Source organism: Drosophila rhopaloa, unplaced genomic scaffold (assembly GCF_018152115.1).
Source record: "Drosophila rhopaloa isolate 14029-0021.01 unplaced genomic scaffold, ASM1815211v1 contig_115, whole genome shotgun sequence".
Classification (NCBI taxonomy): domain Eukaryota; kingdom Metazoa; phylum Arthropoda; class Insecta; order Diptera; family Drosophilidae; genus Drosophila; species Drosophila rhopaloa.
In genome coordinates, this window is record NW_025334990.1 from 10,168,116 (window position 1) to 10,192,996 (window position 24,881).

General features: G+C 41.2%; 1 protein-coding gene across 1 annotated transcript; it reads right to left on the reverse strand.

The window, feature by feature from the left end:
* Nucleotides 1–1,004: 1,004 nt before the first annotated feature.
* On the reverse strand, nt 1,005–15,696 carry LOC108049483 (polycomb group protein Psc). Its single transcript, XM_017130668.1, is given in 6 exon segments — nt 1,005–1,644; nt 1,646–5,150; nt 5,275–5,478; nt 9,178–9,268; nt 12,397–13,247; nt 14,848–15,696. Coding segments are annotated over 5 exon segments (4,752 nt in total). The 5' UTR covers nt 13,193–13,247; nt 14,848–15,696; the 3' UTR covers nt 1,005–1,488.
* Nucleotides 15,697–24,881: the final 9,185 nt, after the last annotated feature.

Here is a 24,881-nt window from a genome sequence, read left to right on the forward strand (position 1 = left end):
TCATTTAATGCGCTAAAAGCTGTACGTATTAAGCTGGTTTTCATATGAGCCCTGCCCATTTGGGGCGTTCATATGCGGGAAAGTGGAAATGGAGGTGGAAATTGGGGTGCATGCGTGTGGTTTCTCCTTTTTTGCGAGGCGGAAAAAGGTAAACTTTGCACCAGGGCTTTAATTATTGTAATTGGAGTTTTCGGCTTAAACCACACAATCGTATAAATTATGGAGGCCAGATGATGATCCCCAAGATAACTTTCCTTTTCGGATCATATGTTAATTGTTTTCGGAACAAAGTGGAGCCCGTTTGCGGAAGTTACCGCATTCCGCATGTGCAACATAAATCTCTTGAGGCGGAGAGCAATTTTCACCTAATCTCAACCCCTCTTGAAACATCTTTCTTTCATCCCTTTTCCCGATGCCTCCTATCTTATCACATTCATTACACGAATTAGATTCGAGACGTCGGATTGGGATTCTTTTGGGACACATTCGTGAAAATTGCCTATTTTTGAAATCGGAAACTTTGCCAAAACCGGCAGAAAAGCAGCCCAAAAAAAGAAGATAAAGGTTAAGAGGGCAAAGCAACAACAAAGGCCACAGAATTTCCAATCGTTGTTATTGAATTTTTCAAGCGGTGTCGAGAAAATTCAGCCGCATCCCGTCCATTTTCTCGGGTTCGTGGTGTCCGCATCCGTGCTGGCGAGAAACCCAATGTATAATCTTTATTCCCTTTGTCTCCGATGGTCGAATGTTCAAATGTTCGAATGTTCGGACATTTTTCATTTTAAAGACATTTTGACATTTTTTTTTGCCGTCGCCGACGCCAGACAGACAGTCCGAGGAAATTGGCAGATTATAAACGCTTGAAACGCAGCGGTCGGTCTACGGGGAAGGTCGACCTCTGACCTTGGACAGTTGATTAGCATTGGGATTGTATCCGTATCTGTGTGCGAGCTAAAGTCATTGGGAATTAGGAAAGTGGCAGTAAAAGACATCAACGTTTTAGGCATAAATTAGATTTGTATTTTTCCGCTTGATTTTACGTAGAAAAGATTATACAAAATTGTATCTTATGGCTGCTATTTACACTTAAGAATAGCTTAGCTTACGGCCATGAATAAATATAGTTCGTATATCTGCATATATCGATTCTGAATCGCTGTCTTATCCTCCGTTTTTTATTATTAATAGAATTCAACATCACTGTAAGATCTAGAAATATGTATGGTCTTATATATATTTACAGAGCGTTGGTTCACTACCAAAGGCAGTTTACACTCGGCTGGATAAGTAACATTTTTTTGGGTGAAGAGAATCCACCCCCAGGTGCAGGGGTTGGATTCCGTGCCACCGTAATTAGGGCGAGGAATTGGTTCTGGTCGTGGGCTCTGCTACAGCACCAACGAACGAACGGGTAACGTTAATGAATAACTAAAACAAGGTCTTTAAAAATTAATTAGAGCTACGTGGGGTGTTGCAGTCGCGACTCCTTTACTTGCTCTTTGTGGCCGGTGGCAGGGAAGCAGAGGCTGTTGCTCCGTTGTTGCCGGTGGCCGCCGTCTGTTGCCGTGCACCCGCTCCACTGCTTCCGTTTCCCTTGGTTTGGGGCGCCGTTGCTGCTGCCGTCAGCTTTCCGCAGGCCAGGGGGGGATGTCTTGGGGCTGGCTGCCGGCGGAGTGGCTCCTGGGCTGGGCAACGTCACCGTGGGCAGCATCGGCTTGTGCTCGCCCTCTGCCGGACCACCTCCTCCACCTCCGCTGGCGGCGGCACTCTTCAGCTTCTGCAGGTAATCGTTGAACACCTCGTTTCCGGCTCGCTGCATTCGCGACAATTGCTCCATGAGATACGCCTGTTGATAGCCGTACATCGCCGGGGACATGTGACCCATCTGAGCGAAATTGTACAACATATTCGACTGGTTTGCAGCGGCCGCCGCCTGGACAGCCTGTGCCGCCTGGGCAGCCTGCGCCGCCTGAGCACGCATTAGATTCTCCTTGATGAATGTGCTCAGGTCCAGTTGTCCGGAGGCAACGGCTGCCGCGCTGGCGCTGGAGGCGATGCTTAGTGGAGCATTCTGACCGTGCATGACGGGATGGGGCATCATTTTGCCCACCGCCGGAAGGGATGGAGGTGGTGGCGTTGGATTCTTGGACACCTTTTTACTCTGCTGTTGGCTCTTCTGCGGTGGACTGGGTTTCTGTGGCGCCTGCTGCTGTTGATTTCCCCCGTTGGTTAGCTTCAGTTGACCAGGCTGATGGGCATTAGCTCCTCCATTTGGTGACTTTTTGCTGGGTGGCACCTTTTTGCCGGTGACTGGGTTCGGAGGTGGATTGAAACCAAAAGGCGGTGTCAGAGTGGGCAGCTTGGGCGCCAACTCGGCATTCTGGCGGGGAAGGATGGGTCGGAACTTCTTGGCCGCTGGATCTCCATTTTGGCTGGCCACCACTGAGTTTGTTCCTCCTGCTCCACCCTTGGGCGACTTGTTTTCGCTGGCAGTTGGTGAGTGACTGCCCATTTGAGCGGCATTTCGCTTTTCCGGGCTGGGCGTCTTCTTATCCGCCTGCGTGGGCGTAAGCACTGGCTTCAGAGGCGTTCCTTTGGCGTTGGCATTGGAAGGCGGTGATGTTTTTGGTGGAGTAATCACCTTGGGAACACTTGGAGGTGGAGGTGTGGCCACTTGGGGCAACTGTGGTGGCGTCATGCGGGACATTAAATGCTGGGGCGAAGGAATGGCTTTGGACGGCGGCGGAGGAGGCAGCTTGACGGGCAGCGTTACTGGTCCGGCAGCAGGTGGCGATTGCCGTTTCTGGGCCTCCTTGGCAGCTTGCACCTGATCCTGCGGCTGATCGGGCAGTTTAACTATCTCAATGTAGTTATTGACTGGACTCTTGTGCTTGAGATGTTGGCCATTGCTGGGTGAGGAGGGGTCTCCATTGTCCCGGGAGATGGTGATCGATAGTGATGAAGGGATGTTGATGTTGCACGAGTTGAGCAACGACTTCACCTTCACCTGCTGTTTCTCGGGCGCATCTTCATTGGGCAGATAGAGATTGCCATTTGCATTTCCATTGCCTCCGCTCGGAGAAGCTGAAGATGATCCTCCTTGAGCAGGATTGGTATTCTGATCGGATTTTGTGGGTGGTGAAGGGAACAATCCACAAAGAGTTCCCCCACTGCCGCCACCCAACATGTTCTGCAGATAGCCTCCAGGTGCTCCCGTTCCAGTTCCTGGATTTGCCGTTGGCTTAGGCGTGTACTTGTAGGTGGGCATCGTGGGAATATTATAGCTGGGAACATACTGTGGCGAACTAGGCGAGTATATCGGCGAATTGGGCGTGTACATGGGCGTACGGCAGCCAGGTGGTGCCTCCTTGCCCTTGGACTTGCTGGAATTGAACAGCGCCAGATTGAGATAGTTATTGTTACCGTTGCCCTTATTGGGTGCTGACATCGGTAAATTGGCTCCCTGCTTTCCAATGCTTCTATTGGCCTGGGGTTGAGTTGCTCCATTGGCGGTGTTAGCAGGTGGTGGCGGTGGTGGTCCCATTTTAGACTCTCCCTTGGGACCATAAACATGCGACTTTTGCGAAGAGTTACTGGCATTCTCTCCAGATCCTCCACCAATCGACTTGATTTCGGTACCAGCATCCTTGAGCAATCGATTGACATCATTTGGAATATTGGCAAACGGATTTGGACGGGAAGCCTTGGGTAGAATGGGCTGATAGCGCTTGGCGATAGGAGTCCGATTTCCCGGAGCAGACATCTGCACTACGGCATGATGATGCATTGGCGAGGAAGGAAGGGCAAACTGGACGGTGGGCTGAAGTTTCCGGGGAGCCAACATCGGTGGCTTCGACGGTGGGGGCATCAGTGGTTTTTCTACCTTGGGCGCCGAAGCTGCTAGAGAATTACCATTAGTGGCGGGTAGGCGTATCTTGAAATCCTCCCTCGGCAGTGGAGGTGATAGCTTTGGCTTCTTGGTCAATGCCTTCACTGGTTCCTTGCTCTTTCTCTTCGAGGAAGCAATGGATTTGGGTGGCATACAGCTGGGCGGCTTCATCAGAATGCTGTCATCCAAATTACCCTTCGACTTGGGCGACGAAGATTGCTGCACTCCAGATGAAGGCGGGGTAATGGATCTGCTATTGATCTCCGACGATTCAACCTTTACTTTGATGGGCTTCAGAGCAAAGGATTTAAGAAACTCTGACTTCGGATCTTCCAAGAGAGCTCCACTGGACACTCTTGGACTCAAAGTGCTCACTCCATTTGGACTCATGATGCGTTCCGTGCGGATGGTCAAAGGAGGGACGGTCAGCGGGCTGGGACTCTTGCGCTTGCGGTCTCCACTCGAAGATGAACTGGAGCTGCTTGACGACTTTGGACTGCCGTCCTTGTCCTTCTTCCTAGACTTCGATTCCTTCTCGGGTTTCAGGGGCTTCACAATCTCCCTGCGTTCGGGATCGGACATATTGATAATAGTCACACTGTTCTGCTTGGACAGATCGATCTTCAGTTTGATATTGGGCTCCGAGGGTGACGAAACGGGCGTAGAAGGAGAGCTCTTCGATGACGATTTCGAGCTGGTTTGTGGGGAATGACTTTTCTCACGCTTCTCCAGCATAGTTCTATTGATCACTAGCTTGAGTGGCTCCGTCGTGGGTGGTGCCACCACATCTTTGACCACCTCCTTCACGATTTCTTTGGGCGGCTCTTGCTTCTCCAGCTTTATGGGAGTTTGGATCTCTGGCAGAGGCGCTGGTTCCACCTTTGGAGAAGCTTCCACTGCCGGCTGTTGCTCTTGATTCTCTTTATCCTGCTTCTCTTGCTTCTCTAGTCTCAGTGGCGGCACTCGGCGAGGAGCAGGCTTCACCAAGGGTTGGGGAGACTCATAAACACGGTAGTAAAACCGCATGGGTGCATCCCGCTTCCACGTGTAGATGTACGCAATATCCATCAAAGTATAATAGTCCAACAAAACGATAGTCTTGACCTTGTACATAATATCGATGCTAAAGCGCTGCGCATCAATTTCGAACTTGTCGTAAACGAACTTCTTAAGGTGGCTGACTCGGCACATGGCCGGACATTGAAGATACCGCGGACGCAGAGTGTCCATTAATTCGGACTCGGACTCAATCTTCAGTTCACTGAGGAAGAGAAGAAAAGATGGAAAGAAGACAAACTTAGATTAGTAACAGCATGAGATTGATGTTTCACTTTTAGTGCATTGGTTTTTATAAACTTAAACTAGATAAACTCTTAGGTACATACCCCAATTCTGCATATTCCAGCGATAGCGACATATCATCAGATGGACTGAAGATAAGATGTTCCGTATCATCGCCCCTTTGCTCGGGCGTGGCCAAGGCTGCTTCCTGCGGACGATCCTTGTAGAAGGCCCTTTTGCGCATCAGCTCCCGTTCGTAAAGGCCCGGCACTAGCTTGTAGACAATCGCCTGGAGCGTGGTATCCGATCTGCAAGAGAAGAAAAGCGTCGGATTAGAAATGTCGGCTTGGGGTTGGGGTAGCTGGCTGCATCATGCCCAGTCAAATGGAACGCAGACAAAGGCAGTCGGGAAATGGAAAAAAAGTCACCGTCAATGAGGACACACAGAAGCCAAAGAGTCGGGACAGGACTTGCAACTTCCTTGGCGCGGAAATGAGACACACAAAGCGAAAGAGGGAAAGAGAGAGGGACACCAGCCTGTACAAATTAGGCGGCAGATGCAATTTTCTATTACTTCAATGGCACGCAACAAATACAAAAACTGATATATAAAAAAAAATAAGGGAAGGGACTATTTCTTGGCATGCGCTGGTGACGATGGTGATAGTGGTGCTGTGGTGGTGGTTTCCCCCAGATATACTCACACTCACTCACACAACAGGGACAGGAACCGAGCAGCTCTGGCCCTAAGAAGCCTTTAAAAACATCTACGGCCCCGGGCAGCCAGGCGCTCACTTCAATCATTTCAACAAAAATAACGAAAGACGAAGACCGAAAAAGGTCTTGAATAGAACAGAAAGATGAGAAAAGAGGCAGGCGGTTAAAGACGGGGAATTAGGAAAGGGCGAAGCATCGGAGACTCGGGATCTGGGAATGGAATGGCTTTCTCATTTACATAACCCCGGGCTATAAATTTATCGATCATTGCCGTTTGGAAAATGGGCTATCTCTAATCGATCTATTTAGGGATATCCTTTCACAACCTTATAAATTTAACTATGAAATGAGAGATGAACGATGAACGATAAACAGTGGGCCTAATTAAAGTAATTTCGAGATGCCAAAACATTAACTAGATAGCGTGACTTTATTTAGTGTTTGAGCATTATGAAACCTTTTTGTGGTTTGTTATTTTATAGTTTCTTTCTAGACTTTGTATAATTATGAAAACGACGAAACTGTCAAAGCATAGGTTCAAAATTTTAGCAACATCGTTGGTGGTTTAATTAACTGAACTAATTTGAAATCATAAAGTTTTTAATTGGGTTTAAGACATAACAAAAATAAATACAATAAATTGAAAACCTAAAAAAATTGTTAAAATAACCGTAATGAACCTGTTATCTTTCTTTTTTTTTTTAATAATTCGATCATACTTAATTTAAATCCTCATTCAATGCAACTTTTATTCGCACTCTCTCTCAGTTTACTACCACTTTTGCCTGGCAGTTGCAAGGATGAAACAAAAGAAAAAAAAAAGAATATTAAAAAAAAATCCAACAGAAGCAGAAGGCCAGACTGTTCGGCTGTCGCTCTATCTCCCTCGCGCGCCTGTCACTCAGCCCAGTTGTTGTAGCTGTTATTATTATGGTAGTTTCATTATTTTTGTTGTTTTCCATTCGTATTTGTTGTTGTCAGCTGCTGCCAGTCGTCGTTGTTTTGGCCGACGGCAAATTCGAGCCAGCGCAAGACCCGCCCGTTAATTATCTCTGCCGCACTTGGATTTGTTTTCGGTTTTCTTGGAAATGCGTGTCGCTGCAGTTTCTTTTTGTTTTCTTCTCTTGGCTTTTTGCAGTTTATATCAGATGATTTTGGGGGCTGTAAAGCAATAAGAACATGGCCGGCCCCTGACACACATACAAAAGACTTGTTGAAACTTTCAGCTTAAGCTTTGGCTTTAGTTTATTTTATTATATTTTGTTTTACTTTATTTTGTTCGCAGCGCTTTTATTTTGTGTTTACCTTTGTAAAGACAAACTGAGCGGAGTTTTCTTTTGTGTTCGCACTGCTGTTTCCTCCGCCTTTCCCCGTTCCTTTTCCCTTCTCCTTTCCTGTTCCTGCTCCCTCTTTCTTGCGTTGGGTTAAACAATAAACTTTTGCAATAAATTTAATTGGAGACTCGAGACTACTACTACAATACTACTAAAAATTCATGGAAAACATAGCCAGCGGCATACAAAGGGCACTTGTTTGTAGAATTTACCAAATCCCCGCTATATCTTTCACTCTATATCTACACAGAGAGAAATAATTTTATAATTTAAGCTTGCAACTCCTCTCAAATAATATCAAAAAATAACTTGGACAAATCGAAAAGTACTGATCTTTATAATTCTTAGTACTTAAGTCGGTTATATAAAAAATGTATGATTTAAAGTGATTTAAAAACTATAGATGTAAATGGTTTACTACTTCAAGCTACAAACATTACAAATTGTAAGAAAATTAAGTTGTTGAAACTTCACTTATAAAAGAAATTATGTCGCTTATCGCATAGGGTAATCATTTTTCATTATTTTATCTCCGTGTAGCCGGCTTCATTCAATCCATAGGGTACCACTTCACACCATTTGGCCAGCAGCAGCAGCCCGAAAAGGTTCATTCATTCACCTGCTCTTCATTTACTTAGCCCTCTGCCCACGATATCGCCGCTCTTTGAATTTGTATTCATTATCTCTTTGTGTGTGCCAGCGATTACAACGTGCCACTTGATGTGGGGGATGGGGAAGGGGGGGGTGCCGCCAGCGGGTGGTTTTCTATACAGACTCCCATTAAAGTTGTGCGGGGGCCCAAGGCTTAAATAGATATATTCGCTGGTTCAGCTCTCGGAACATGAAACGTGTTTTTCATTACGCCCAGCGAAATGGAATGGAATGAATTGAAACGTGCCAGACGAGACAGTTAGACATTCCCGAAAATGCTGGAGCCCCTTCAAATAAAGTTAACCACAGGCGAAAACTTTACTCCAAGGTGCATGGAGAGGAGGCTTTCTTTTGCCCACCAACCACCATGCCACTTAGGCCAAAGGTTTTTGATCAACTTTTTCCCTCCGCCCACTTTGGCGTGGAGGAAAACCGCTGATACCACCGCCACCGCTACCGCACACCCACCGAAAATACCAAAAGTTGTGTGGTCCAAGTAGAAAAAACATTTAAGAAGAAACTACTCCGGTTCAGGAGTTCCTTTCCCCTGGGGAAAATCAATCTCGCAGGCGAACTAAAACAAAATTGCTATAAGCTACAGTGAGTCTGCACAGTCCGTGACGTTTTGTGGGCGGGAAAAAGCGGGAAAATGAAAGGAGCTAATCTTGTACTGATTTTCTGATTATATTAGTCAGCAGACGTCATCTAATAAAAAGCTTCAACAGACACCTTTTCATAGAACCCGTCATTTAGAATTGGCCCTTTGACACTGAACAAAAGTGGGATTAAGTGGAGTTTAAGACCTTTCCTCTTTACTTATTGGGGAAATAGAGCTACAATAAATTTTCTTTCAAAACTTTTATCAGCAAATGGTTTCTTAGAAATACTTTAACTAACTTCTTTAACTGATTATGAAACAGTGCAGAAAACAGGAAAATTGATAATTAAAAGCTGTGTAAATCCTCTTTCATTCTTTGATTGCTTTGCAACTCATAAAATATTGAACAGACCCCCATTTCGCTAAGAACTTGAATAATTTACTTAGCTCTCTTTTATCAGGCATTTCTGCTATCCCCATTAAAGATCCATCTGGCCTGTCAGAAAGGTTTGGCAATGTTTTTCCTTTGAGCCACCACTTACTTTTAGCCAGACAGCGACGAATCGCAATCTCAAGCACCTGGCCCCCCTGCCGGTCCCCAAACTCGCATTATGTATCTATCATCTAATCGCTCGTTGTCAAAGACAGACGATTGCGAGGAGCATCCACAGCTACTATATAACTCTAGAGGGCTCTTGCATACTCACTTGATGTTCGGTTTGGCGTTGTTGATGACCATCTCGCAGCGCGGGCAGAATCGCTCCTTTCGCAGGTGATTAATGAGGCAACTGTGGCAGACTGAAAAGTACAAAAAAAAAAAACGAGTATAAATAAGAGGGCTTTTGGTACACGAAATAGGCAAATTACGATGCACACGGCATTCGACATAAATAAACTCAACAGATTTCGATGATTCGATTTGATGTAAGACCATCTCTCCCACCCAACCACCCCACAGAACCGAACGGAAACGCAATCAAACCACCCACGTACCCCAAAAAAAAAAAAAAGAGAAAAAAATAAACGAAGGACGAAGCAAGGGGAAAACATTAAACCCAAACAGAACAGAACAGGGAAACACAACCTTCAAGGCAAAGTGAGTGCCGTGCTGCAAAAAGTTGTTTTGACTTTAATGTCAATGCCAGTGTCTCTGTCTGCGTTGCTCCCCCGCCCCTTCAACTTTTCCTCAGTTTTCCCCTGGATATCCTGCCCGCTACAACTGTCACCCAACTGCAGACCAGGGAAATTGCCAAGGGGGAGGTGATGGCAAAGGATAGACTGGGGGTCGCACAGTCAGTCAGTCCAAGCTGGCCCGCCGCCTGTTACGCTTGTCCGTCAGTTTTGGTCCAATGCCGAAATAATAATAATAAAAAAAAGTACGGAGCGAAATAAAAGGAACAAATTCGCACTGAGGATGTGGGGAAAGGGGCAGGAGGAAAATGTGGGGGGCTAGTTGGGCGGTTTGGGCGTGTGGGGTGATGGCGTGTGCAAGCCAGCAAAAAAATTGTTGTTACTGCCCGCCAAATGGCCTCGAATGGGGAGAGCAGCAGCCAGCATTCTGCAAGACTTGCAGCGGCATCAGCACACTGTGAGAAATACTTGAGTTTAAACAAATGGCTAGGAAGCAAATGCCTTTGCATATTTTTAAGGAAAACTTCATGCCCCGTTGGATTGATTATTTTAAAATTTATCGTAAAAAACCCCTACAGAATATAATAAACTAATATAATTTAACTGAATAAAACATAACTGTCAATATTGTAAAAAAATTCTCTAAATTCTTTATTTAATGTTCCTATTGGATACATTTTTAAAAATCTAAAAAAAATGCGTAGTTATCATTTAAAGTTTTATCATGATTCATAAATTTCTCACAGTGCTCGATGCGAAGGCAGCTGTTGCTGCCACAGTCCGGTTTCGCTTTGGTTTGCTTTGCTGGGGTTTGCTTTACTCACTGCCTTTGCTTTTGGTTTTGCCTGGGTCCCAGGTCCGGTCACCAGTAAACAGTCCACAGTCCAGCGTCCCCAGTCCGGTTCGGTTTGGTTCAGTTCGTTTGACAGTTAGATGGGACTCCCGGGTGCTCTACATACGCAAGCATGTATATATCTCTGCCTGCCTGAGCACCGTCCGTTTTGTCCCTGCCGGCCAACAGATTTAAATGAGCCTAACCAAATGTATCCAGTGTCCATTATCAACACATTGGTTTGCCAGATTTACGAACGGCAAAAAAAAAAATGCAAAAAAAAAGGAGCGAATGGGTCGCTTGAATGGAAAATTAACCTTACGCCGCAAAAAGGGGAACTTTTAATGTCTGAGCGGTAGTGATGTATGGCTGCATTTGCTAGTTTTATGGCATTTAGTCCCCGCCTGAATGCTAATGTCGTGTTAATATCTGTGTCGGTGATAACGCATCCGGGATTTCTGGGGGAGTAGAATGAGTCCCGAGATCATCTCTCGCCCGTCTCAACAGTTTCTCAATCAATCGAGCTAAGTACTTCGTGGCCGGGGCCATTAATGTGCCCACAAACTTATCGCCCGGCAACATCTGCGTGTCGTCTGTGGCCCAACCCTCCTCCGCCACCTTCTCCTCCTCGCGCAATCCTCCGCCCCCTGAAGCGAACATAACTCATCGCGTCTAGGCAATTTTGCAGAACAGCTAGACAGGCGGAGGTTGGGACTGGGAATGGTATTGGTATTGGCGAGGGGATGGTGCTCTCAGTCGGCAGTTGGCATTCTAATTAAGGCAAAGCGATTAGACGATGCAACGTGCCTTAATCCCTGGCCATTGAGTCACAAATAAAGAATGCTAATATCTCAAACCCAAATCACATTCAAAAATCAAAAAACCAAGAGAATGACAAACTTAAAACGGAAGAAAAAACTTTAAAAAGTGATTTAGGATTTTAAAATCTGTGTTAAGGAATTTCTTGCGTTTTTAGAAAAACAATTTTAATTGTAATCTTGAAGAGTTTTAACTGATTCTAAAATTAATTATACCCGTTACTCGTAGAGTAAAAGGGTATATTGTATTCGTGCAAAAGTATGTAACAGCTAGAAGGAAGCGTTTCCGACCCTATAAAGTATATATATTCTTGATCAGGGTCACTAGCCGAGTCGATATAGCCATGTCCGTCTGTCCGTCTGTCTGTCCGTCTGTCTGTCCGTCTGTCTGTCCGTCTGTCTGTCCGTCTGTCTGTCCGTCCGTATGAACGCTGAGATCTCGGAAACTATAAAAGCTAGAAGATTGGCATTTTGCATGTAGATTTTAGGAGTTCCTACGCAGCGCAAGTTTGTTTCAAACTGGTGCCACGCCCCCTTTAACGCCCACAATCGCTTATATACGATTTTAAAAATTTAAATATTTCGGAAAAGTGAAAATGCAGTTTTATTGTGCTTATCAATACCTATCGAAATGTAGAAGAAATTTTTCAAATCGGACCATTCGTTAAAAAGTTATGCGTGATCAAAGTTTCTATCTCCATCTCCCTCGCACTCCCTTTACCTGAGTAACGGGTATCTGATAGTCGGGGCACCCGACTATAGCGTTCTCTCTTGTTTTTACTTAAATTTAAGCATCTTCAATCTATTTAAGTTGGACTTTAAATAACAATTTAAAGTTATAAGAGTTTGACAGTAATTTTAAAATTAATTTCATCAAAGACCAAAGTTTTAAAGGTTCATCAGTTTTATCTTGTAAAGTTTTCCTTTTAAAACTGTTCATGTGAAAGGAATTTGGCGCTAAGAATAACGATTTCATTCTAGTAATAGGGTAGTTTGAATTAGGAACATTGAGAGGTTGGAGTGAAGGAGATTGAATTGTATAGACGTTGTATTTTTTGGCTACTTAAAGGTTATTGACTTGCGCAAGCTCCCACCCGAACCAGAATTCAATTTGATGAAGTTCAACTGCTGAAGGAGATACTTACAGGAGTGCAGGCACTCGACGATGGTAGTGGCATTGATCAGATATCCCTGGCACAGGTGACAGATGATGTGCGGATTAACGGCCGTTAAAAGGACAGGGCGTGGCCTTGAAGTTGTGGCCAAATCGGAAGTCGTTGTCGCCGTTGCTGACGACGCCTGGTCCTCCTCCGTTTTCTCCTCATCGGCGGAGGCGCCACCATTACTGCTGGCATCCTCAGAAGGGGCCCTTCTTGTCGTGGACCAAGAAGATGATGAGGACGACGATGACGATGAGGATGATGATGAGGATGAGGCCTCATTGGAATCGACGGCATTCGTGGCCGGAGGCGTTGATTCCTTCTTGATGCTGTTTTCTAATATTGTTTTTGCTGCTTTGCCGGGGGCAAGTGTTGTTGCAGTTGTAGTTACTGCTGCTACTGCTGTAGCTGCTAATGTGTTTTCACTTTTTACTTTAATGCTGCAGGCAGCAAAAAGTTGCTGCTTCATTTGGTGTTGCCTTTGCATTTTATCAACATTAGTTGTTGCTGTTTTCTGAGACAAAGCCAGCTTTTTGCTTGAATTGTTGCCATTGCTATTTGCATTGCTGACAACGCTTTTGGACGCCTTAGTTGTTGTAGTTGTTGTAGCTGCTGCTGTCGTCGTTGTTGTTGTCTTCGCCAACGTTGACAACTGCGACTTTTGTTGTGTGTGAGCCATTGTTGTTGTTGTTCCTGCCGCTGTTGGCCTTATTGTTGCTGCTGCTGTAGTTGTTTTTGTAGCTGCTGCTGGCGGTATTGCTTTCGACTCTGGCGTCATCATAGTAATAATACTCCCGCTGCTAAAATTCGCTTTTGTTTTTCGCACAAGCGTCAATCTGCAAAATAGATAAAGGAGAAGTTGAAATTAAATGCGAAATAAAACGAATGGAAAATGGAAAATAAGAAGCGAGTGTAGAGAGTGCGCTAAAGATTATAAATAAATCAGCGGCTGAGCTGGAAAGCAATAATCTGAACCTATATAGCTTCTTGGTGGAGAAAAGCTTAAAGCTTCACTCACCGCAGAGTTTACAAAAGAATGGAAGGCAAGGGAAAAACATTTTCTGGGAAAACTTCAAGAGTTAATGAACTCGGTGGGATCGTTTTTTCTTTAGTGCAATCTTTTTTTTTTTTGCATGATTCTTCGAGGTTGCTTTGCTAATCTTATATACAGTATGCTAATGTTTCAACAAAAGATCACTATAAAATAAAGATCAAATTACGGAACCAGTTTTCATTTACTTTATTTTGAATACATTTTTCAATTGCAAAACATCTACATAGAAACCATGTATGTTATCTATAATGAATATTTAAGCGCCAACAAAAGAGAAAATATTAGAAACAGACTTTAAATCTGGGAATTAAAGCTTTTGGGACTTAAGCAGTAAACAGAAAGGAGTCGTTGGGCATAAAGCAATCTGCCAGCTATTATTTGCAATCAGTACATGGATGCGGGGCCTTCGATAATGGATGTTGTAGTTGCCATGGGAATGCCTACGTCGAATATATTGAAATGCACAACACTCGGGGGAGTAAAAAGGGGAAAAAAGAGTTGCAGGAGTTTTGTTTTATTACGGAGTCGAGTGGAGTTTTAACCAGATGCCAAGTACATCCAAAGAGAGGGCGGATGGAAAATGTGTATTTCAAACAATTTGAAGTTGTTTTTGCATCAACGCGCCTGTAAAAAGTCAAGGTACGTACGGAAAACTTTTCCGAAAAAGTTTTTTAACTCCAGCGGCACACTGAATATGGTTTGGAGAATATGGAAATGGAATATGAATGAATAAATATGCAAGAGGGCGAAAAAAAGCCGCCGAATCCAGCAAGCCCTTTAAATCCTTTTTACATCAATGTTAAGTGTTGAGCGAAAAGGAGAGAAACCCTTCTCTTTTCCCCTTCCCACGTTTTTTGATCCCATTCCCATGATTTAAGTCTCAGGAATTCTCGCGCGCAAAAAAAAAGTGTGAGTGAGTACCAACATAAAAAGGATAATAAAAAAAAAGCAGCGGAATTTCACATTGTCGAGTGAGCGTGTGTATGTGTGTGTTTTGAAAGGGATGTGAAGGGAAGTACGAGAAAGGAAACGCGACAATGAACAACAACAACAAGCAAGCAAGCGAAAATTCGGAGAATGCAGAACATAGACTGCGGCTTTATCTCCTCTTTCAAAAACACACGCACACACACACACTGACTTATTACTTTCATTCAGTGAAATAAGTACATAAACAAAAAACGAAAACGTTGCAAAACCAAATAGCAGTAAATTCTCATGCTCCCCTTTTCAATTTCCGTGTGTCCAATCGAAATTCTCACTTCTTGTGGGGCAACAAAGGGGGGCGATAAAAGAGAGAAGAGAATCAAGACGGGGGAAGAGGGGGAGAGAGCGCAACAGCTGCCGGCCGTAGCCAGTGTTGGCAAACGCCAGTCATTTACCTCTGAATCCAATCTTTAATCCACTAATAATCCAGCCAGTTAATTGGCATCGCGGTGGTCGCCTCGTATACATATATAATCCAATGGCAGAGGAATAATCCAAGTAAATAATCCAATGAGTATCGGTAGTTGAGTTTTTTGAGTCAGCGTTTTTGCTTCTCTTTCTTCACTTCACTTTATTTTTACTTTTCTTCACTCCGAAAGCAACCACACAAACACGCGCTGGCACTTTCGGCGGCTCTGCTTTCGTGGGCACCTTTATTGTGTATTATGCTTTGCTCTATGTTTTCTGCGCGCACACACACAATCACTCACGTCGTATATAAGACAGCAGACTTAGTTGTCACACAAAGAAAATTTGCCTCTATCTTTGTTATTTATGATTATCATTTTCTAACTTAAGCTTAGAGCTCTGGTTGCATTTTTATCACTTGATTTTTTCGGGTATTTTTCGTTGTCGCTTTTAGTTAGCGATTATGGTAAAATATCCAACAACCGACCGACGTCCGTTCGCTTTGAGTATTTTTTTTCGACTGACGACCACGCTGCTTTTTATTATTTACTCTGCCTGCGTCGCACGCTATTTACTCTCTCTCGCACAAACACATACCCATATATATTCTTGCAGAGGCAGGTAGCCAACAGCTCTTGGCGAGTGCCTTTGTTTTCTTTTTCTTCGCTCGTACACACCGATTGGCTGTCTCGCTCGCTCCGGCCTTTTACTGGTCCAGCTTGACTGCTATCTCGTTTGCACGCGCACTCTAGCTCTTTTGTTGCTCTCGTTGCGGGGCGTCGCTCTCGCTCGTTCGCTCGTTATTTCTCCGCACAGCGTCAGCAAACCGTTCTCGTTGACTGTCAATTTTCAACTGAAACTGAACGCTCTTTCGCTGACTATGTTTTCGGTCGCCACTTCGGTCTCTGCCGGCGTCAGCGTCGACGTCGGCGTTTTTTGCTTTGCCAGCCGTTTCTTTGTTCATGTCTGTATGTACAAATGGAAAGGCAAATATAGAAAAGGAGGGGGAAAAGGGCTGTACATAAATGGCAGAGGGTTTTATGACTCTTTCGGGCTCTTATCCATATACAAACACTCTGAAATACATAAGACCATGTGCAAACAAGGTGGAATGAGTGCCCATGTAATCGCAACTTGCAATTTCCGTCCTCAGAAATCGCATATTTGCACGTAGGCGTACGGCTATATCTGCACCCCTCTCGTTCGCACACTGTATCGCCTCCAAATTGGAAATGTTGTTGTTTGTTTTCCCTTTGCCTTTTCCTTTTTGCCCCCACAACTACAAAAACAATAACAACGATAAAGAGCGCGAAAGAGCTCTCCAATCAGTGGCAGCCAACAACAATAAAAACAGCAACTTCGTTTCCGTCTTGGCGAATTAACAGTTAGGCTGCTCTTACGTAACGTAACAATGCAGATCTAACGGATAAATTACGAGAAAGAAAACCAAACCGTGACGGCACTTTCCATGCAAAATAAAACCGCAGTGATTATGTCCGTGGGAGTAAAATTCGTTCTGTTTATTTTTCCCCAGAGGAAACAGAAATTCTTTTATTTGTATGTAATACTTTTTCAATTCCAATTTTAAGATACTTTGTCAGAATTTCTTCACGGTTGGGCCATAGTATACCTATTTTAAGTTTCAAAGTGCTTACATTACCAGTTTTTTGTGAATTAATTTACAAGAAAAATAATAAATTATATTACATTGTCCTACAGAATGTAATGTATTCATTTCCCATTCAAAACAGATACATTCATATATTTAAGATTGAATAAATTCCCTTATTTTCAGCATTTTAGGTAAATCCATTCGGAGAAAAATACTTAATAACAGTACATAATAACAGTTATATTAATAAACATGTAATACTCTTTAAGGTAAAGCCGAAACTTACGTAAGTTTGTAGGACACGTTTTTTAAAAACTTTATAAAGCTTTATATCTGTTCACTTTTTGCACATTCTGGTTCTAAAACAATGAATACATTAGGAAAGCATATATGGGCATAGCCAGAAATTCCGTATTCATTAAGTTAATTCACACTCATATTCATAAGTGTTCCTGCTTTTCATGAACAATAGTTTACTGAGAATATTTTTAAATCATTAGGTCCGTTCTTAGATCTCTATGTTAAGTTTTAAGCTCACTGTTAAAATGATAAATCGGGCCAGAAAAAATGGTCATTTAATAGGACTAATTATTAGTTAACCAACTTTTCTTAGAAAACCTGTAACTGAGAAGAACTATAACTGGCACGATTTTAAAACATTTAAGGATCTATATATCAAAATATGTAAAGCTTACTGTCAGTATAAGAAAATGGGCAACCCTTTTTGGTTATAAATGGACATTTTCGTTGGACTCGGATTACATAAATAGATATTCAAGTCAATGAAGGAACAACAACTCGAGAAACCTTTCAAAACCAAACATAATGCGTCAACTAAAAAAAAACAATAGATGCCAAATCAACTAAATAAAGTCGACAGTGTGTTGATAACGATCCATTTCAAGGAGTTTGGAATTGGGTGACTTGTACAATGTGACTAATCCAATGTTATAAATTTGCACACTTATGAATCAGAATGAAATTAGATGAATAATACTTTTGGCAGGATGAATTAAGTCCATTGCGATGTGGTTTCAATTTTGAGATAACACGAAATTGGGAATTTCTTTCTCTTGAGTTAAAGATTTATTATTTTAGTTACAAGAAGGTAAAAGTCATATACAAATTCAAACTCTTCCGATTTCTAAAAAAAAAACAAATTATGTGTGAAAAATGTATGACGGCTTCAGATAATGTTTTTTTAAAAATGTTGCCAATTGCAAATCATTTTTAAATCTCGTCAAATTAAAATATGACATTTTAAAATGTGTTGCCACAGCAATCTATACCAAGTAAATTTGATTGAAATGTATATAAATGTACATTTAAAAATTCGCGATAGGCCAGGATTCAGCATTACTTATGTTTTTCTGTACAAATGTGGAATTTGTTCAGATAAATTGCGAGTAAAATAAAAAGACTTCTGCGGTTTAAAAGTCGGTGGTTAAAGGAACTGATAAAAAAAAGTATAAATAGACATAAGTTGTTTAAGATTTTCAAGGGACATTAATGATAATTACATCTAGCTAAGACGAAAGGAAAACAAATTGACTATAAAGAATATATCTTTAAAAGATACTTTTTATACCCTTGCAGAGGGTATTATAATTTTGGTCAAAAGTGTGCAACGCAGTGAAGGAGACATCTCCGACCCTATAAAGTATATATATTCTTGATCAGGATCACCTCCTGAGTTGATATAGCCATGTCCGTCTGTCCGTCTGTCCGTCTGTCTGTCCGTCTGTCTGTTTCTACGCAAACTAGTCTCTCAGTTTTAAAGCTATCGAATTGAAACTTTGCACACACCCTTCTTTCCTTTGCACGCAGTATATAAGTCGGAACGGCCGAGATCGGCCGACTATATCCTATAGCTGCCATATAACTGATTGATCGGAAATGCCATAACTTTGGTGTTTGTAAAGTTAGGAAGTTGGGATTTTATATGGGTGTTATATTTGGCCAATCAATCCGACCTACCAAATTTCATAAGGATCGGCCGACTATATCCTGTAGCTGCCATATAACTGATTGATCGGAAATGCCATAACTTTGGTGTTTGTAAAGTTAGGAAGCTGGGATTTTCTATGGGTTTTATATTTGGCCAATCAATCCGACCTACCAAATATCATAAGGATCGGCCGACTATATCCTATAGCTGCCATATAACTGAACGATTGGAAATGCCATAACTTTGGTGTTTTTAAAGTTAGGAAGTTGGGATTTTTTATGAGTATTAAGAATGCATCTTATGAATAATTTTGGAGAATATAATGTACATAATATTCTGCATGGGTATATCAACTTCGGCTCCGCCCGAAGTTAGCTTTCCTTTCTTGTTCTTCCTGTAGTGGTCGTTAAATCCAATTAGGCGATCCTTCTGTACTTCATTTTTACCATTCGCCCTTACAGGATGCAGGACGCCCCGCTGATTTTTATTACGTGTATTGAATATCCCGCGATTTTTCCCAATTTCTCCGCTTCTAGCAACGGCGGGAGTATCAATTCCATTCGCCATCAACTGTCCGTCTCTCTGGGCAATTAGAACCACTCGAACTGACGCTAATCCCCGAGCGAAATCATCCAGCGTGTGCCCGACATCAGGCGCATGTGGATATCTATCCGGATCCCGGATCCCTGAGCAGATTGGCTTTCGGGCGGACGCCATCTTAAGCCGGCCGTCATCAGCGGCTGATTGAGCTCATCCTGTCCAGTGGATACTGGACACTGTTCTTTGCCACTCGGTCGGGCCGAGCCGTAAATTATTGATTGGCTTTAATGCCCGGCGATAGATTGCCCCAACTGGTTTTAACAGCTTAATTGAGACCCCATGAAGCAATAAATGCGATAAAACGACGGACTTGCACTGGGATTCGGACTTGGAGTCGAAGTCGTGGTTACCGGGGAAAGAGAAACTACAGTCCGACTTGCGAAAGCCGAACTCAAAGTAAAATCAGTTAATTAAAAATATATATTTTTTTAACAATGGTTACCTTTTATATAGGAAAACATCATTAAACTATGTTTCCCAAATGTTGAGCACAGCATTAATTAAACATCACAACAACCATATTTAATTAAAATTAGTCGTTTTCATATCTCAATTTAAAATTTTTATTAAAAAAAAAATCCACCTATGAACGTTTTAAAGATACGCATAACAAATTATTCAAGAGGGTCATTATTAAAGCTAACATAATCAATACCAAAACAAAAATATATTCTATTTAAAAAATGTAAACTTAAAAACTTAAAAGTCTTACGATTTCTTTACGCTGTACATACGTGATAATTTTTTAGTTATGTATACGATTTTAATTGTAATTCAAATACATATTTTAAACTAAAAGACTTTTAATAAAAGCTTTCCAATAATTTGTATATTCATACATACATATAATAATTTTTTTTCGGTGAGTAATTTTGGAAAAAATGTTCCGAAACTGCGCAGTTCTTGAATACAACAAGTATTTATTAAGAAATTATTTTTTAATTTTAATCTGGGAAAACAAACTTTTTTGTATGGTATTCGGTCATTTGAAGATTAAAGATTGAGTATATGCATATGGTTATACATATATGTGGTAATTCGAGCTATGTATGTATAAATATAATACAAATATACTAAGTTTAAAATTTAAAGTTATCGAGTTTTGCATCTCTTTAAATTTCTTAATTTTGTACTCTTTCCAGATTCTAAATTTCTTATCCGACTGCTAGTAGTTCCTGTTATAGAAGTAAGACTGTAGGCTTGAGCCGCTGAGTGAAAAGACGATGGAACCAAGCCAAAGTCGTGTCCACAGCCGCAACAACAACTTAAACGGGGCGACTGCAATAGCAACAACAGCAACAGCAATAAGATTGGGGCAACAACAGCAACTCCGGTAGCAGCATCCCAGTGAATGGGGGGCATTTAAGTTTAATTTGTGTGCCGCCGTCGTCGCCACTCGTTCGTTTCCCTCTCTCTCGTCCTCTTCTTCTCCTCTCACTCTCCTTCTTTTTCGTGGAACGAAATCCCCACAAGCATTGAGATTCGTTGTTGTTGTCGTGCATTCAGGGCGCATGCCGAAAACCAAAAGCAACTTCTCGCTGTAGTGTGTATGTGAGCCCTGTACATGCACGTACCTATGTATGTATATATGTATCTGCCAGTTGAGTTTTCCCAATACGCACTGCTGTGACGTACAACAGCAGCAGCATCGTCATAATCATCATGTTCATCATCGCATCGCAATTGCCACAAAAGCAAAGGCAACGCAACAGCAGATGTTTATATGCCAGCGTGGAGTGTGTGTGTGTAAGTGGTGTAGAGTATGTGTGTGAAAAGGTGCATCTGTGTGTGCCAGCAAATAGTGCGGTCAGGGTTGCCAGCACACTTGAAGTTGGTATACAAATGCGGGTTCAATTAAATTATATTTTGTATACAGATGTAATAATTTAAAACAAAGATTTTGAAACACTTTTAATAGAACCTTGAAGTTCATTTATTTTTAGTTAAATATTTTTTAAAATTGATCTTTATATTTTACCCCTTTAGATACCTTAATTTGAGTGAAGCATCCTATAAATTTTCGATTATTGTGAAAAGTGCTTAACACTGTTAATTTATTGTTTGCTACATAGTAAGATAATAGTTGGACTATTTCCGAAAAAAGACATGATTAAAAGAACGTGTTTTGAAAATATAAAAAAAATCTCAGAAAATAGGTGAAATCGACCTATCCCATAAGCCCTCTACTTTTTTTTTATTTCCCCGCGCTTTTCGACAACCCTGGAATTTGTTATTGCCTTGCTTTGCTTTTATCTACGCGCACACAGGCCAACAGTCGAGTCAGAAATTCTGCTGCTTTGTCGCTGCGAGCATAATAATGAGTTTTCTAGCCTCTGCTTCGCCACCGCTTTCCACACACACCAAGTTTTTCCGGTCGGAAAACGGGGGATGGGATAAAATGGGCAAAAGGGCAGAAGGAATAGGGACAGCATAATGCGAAATAATGTTGGAATTATAAAGTGAGGTTGCCAGAGATGCCAGATATACAAAAACGGCCAAACGGAACGGGCCACATGCAGTACATACACACACACACCACATAGATATATACAATAGCAAACTGGTTGCCAGCGAGGGCACGAAGATGTGTGGAATGGAGAAGGGCAAAATAGCTGACGCCGGCAGAGCGAAGCCATATGCGAACGAGAGAGCGGCGAAGAGAGCGGAACAGGGAGAGAAGGAGAAGCCAAGGCAAAAAGCGAAAAGCAAGCAAGACAAAACTCCGAAATGTGTGTATGTATGTATGTATGAGGGTCGCTGGCGCCTATAAAGAGTAGAGGAGGGGGAGAATGCGAAAGAGTAGAGGTAGAGCAACTACAAAAGCGGGCAACCAGGAGGAAACGAGCTCAAAGCGGAGAAGCCGATACATAAGACCGAAATATTCGAGACTGGGAGGCCAAAAGGTTGGGTAACGTCAGCAGCGTCGCCGGCAGAGACGCCAGCAGCGACGTTCTCATGCTGAGCGCTGTGTTAAACAAAGGTAGCCGCTGCTGTTTCTGTTGTTGCTTCAGCCCCGACTCTCAATTAATCAAAAATATTTAGGCTCATATTTAATTATTTGATTAACTGCCACTGAGTTCCATTCATTCCAGCTGTCCTGTTATTATTTCTTACAGCAGAAGCCGAAACATAGAGTTGTTACTTTTATATGCATAATCTCAAGTAATCCTTCGAGCCGTCTTTCAACTTTTACAATTTTAAGATCGTAGGTGATCTTGCAGATACATTTTCTAAATGTATTCCATTTCATATTTAATCTTTTAACTTCTTATAAAATAAGATATTAGATATTTTTCATAACAAATAAGAGCCGATCTTACAGATATAGTATCCATAGGATATGAGTAGAATATTAATAATAATATTAATAATAAGAGAATTCAATTCAAATGTTATTAATATGCGTTTTTTAATCTTTACCCATTAATATTAATTTGAGATCGAACGGAAATACATATTACAGTTGGATATAGTGAAAAAAGCACCAATATCAATGAAATAGTCGTTGAAACTTAATCTTAATAAATTGTAAATACATTATATTTTGAAGTATCAGGAGAACATGTGATTAGCATCTTGTTATTAGCAAAAACACGGATTCTTCCATAAATTTTAGCATTTTTTGAATGATAACTTTCATCCAAACAAACCTTTAAATTTTAAATTTGAAACAAGGTCCTGCTTTGGACTAAGCAACATTAACATTGATTTTAGATAATTCATTTAATTATGACTTTCATCTGCTAGAAATTTTGGTTTACACTAAAAAAACCTTTTTTTGTTTGGGCGCCTGTGTAATTCGTATTATAGTATAAATTTGTATATTAATTTCAAATTTAAAAATGTCATATTAGAAATAACCAATTCTTAATTCTTGAAATAAATGTAGTGCAGAATTTTTTTTATTTATTTTGCTGTTCAATTAACTATTTTAACTTAAAGAAGCTTGACTTTATTTACCTTGTCCGTTCATGTGCTCTTGCCCCATACATACTCGTACCTTACCATTTATAAGTCGCAAAAGTTGAACAAAAAAAGTTACCTAAAAACTTGAACAAGCCGAGCCAAAGTTCACTCCAAGTCGTGCAACTTTTTTATGTTCACGCCGATTTTATGCGATGTCTTTGCCAGAAAAGGAAACGGATTTGAGGGGAAAAGAGGGGTGATGGGGATACGGCGCAACATGTAAAGGAAATCCGGCAGCGGATCAATGAAAACGGTTCAGAAGTTTGAAGATGGCAGGCAGGCAGGCCGTAAAGCGAAGAATCAGCCCATTTCACAGTTGAAAGCGGATTTGGACGCACTTAAAGATGCAAAATCAATTTGCCGGATTTGACGGCGGCATGTTTAACCTTCTCGGGAACTCGTAAGTCCCGACAAAAAATAAGAACACGATGATGAACTTCCCGGCAAAAGGCTTATTGAATTACCCGTAATACTTCCTTGCGATTGATTCACATGTTTATATGGGAGACCAACATCAAAGCATGTTTATCGGAATAAACAAATCAAAATTCTAGCTTATTTCAGCTGGATTTCGAAAAACTTAGAGGCTATCTGTCGCTTCACAAGATATCAGGTATTAAAGTAACACTATTTGTCAGTCCCATGTGTGTATTTTCGATTTAGCCAATTTTAAAAGGCAACCCAAAGTTTTTTGTTGACCTATCCATTAACTCTTTTTGTTTGTCAATTTTCTGTTACTAAAAGGTTTGAAATATGCCCAAAGTCTTTGTGAAGTATTTATTGTATTTAGAATTGTTTAATTAACATATTTATTTTACTGATGAAATTGTTTTTTAGAAAGCAAGACATACAGTTTATTGAATACTTGCCAAAGAGTATGATAAATAATTACATTTTCTCAAGAAATAGCAAATGGTTCCATACGTTTTCTTTGTTAATAACTCTTAAATTTTTATTTTTAGGAGTAAGTACTTCGTTCGTGTAATTCCTAGGAAAAATTCAAGTTTTTGGTTTATTATTGCAACATATAGATAGTTGAATAAGCAATTTAAATAAACAAAATCCAAATACTAAGCCTTTATTGTAACTATGGACAATCGAAACTTCTGACATCTGCAGATTTCCTTTCTCAATCAGAATCAAAAGACATGGAAAATAAGAGGATTATTTCAATTACATAGTTTTAAACATGGGTTTGAGGGTTAAACATACAAATCATACAAACACGCAGAGAGGGTGGCTTAGGGGTTAACGAAAATAAAGGCTAATTTTAATATGCGACGACCACAAGTAGACTATTCAAGAAAACTTTGAGTGGGTGAATTAAAATCTAACTTTGAATGGGTTTCAATTAATGGTTATCAATCCATTGAAAAATGATCTAATTGTGCTTTGATATAGTAGGCTATCATTAGGGAGCGACCTTAACTTCATAAATATGATTCACTCTTGTGAAAAGGAATAAGGTTTTAAAAAGTAAGAATCAATTTTTTAAATAATATAAATTTTAGGTCCGATTTCCCATTGTCATATTAATTTTTCACATAGATTTATTATGCTGCTTCGGAAACATTTGCTTTCTCTATATAATTTTAGGGTTTATGTGCCAGAGAACTTCTAACTCGAGGCAATATTAAAGTTAATATTTGTTTTTGAAATGTATTGCCTTGCTTACAAATTTTATCTCTACCGTGCTGTTAATACACAAAACGCACTTACCATTAATTAGGATACGAATTTATTAGTACAACCGGTCATCACCGTTTTCAAATGAACTTAAAAAACAAAGCATTTGATCTACTTTAAGAAAAGGCCCAAATAAATTGAAGTTATTTTAAGTCTATGATTTCACCCAAGCAAAGATAATTTTGAAAATGAATGTTTTGATGCTGCAC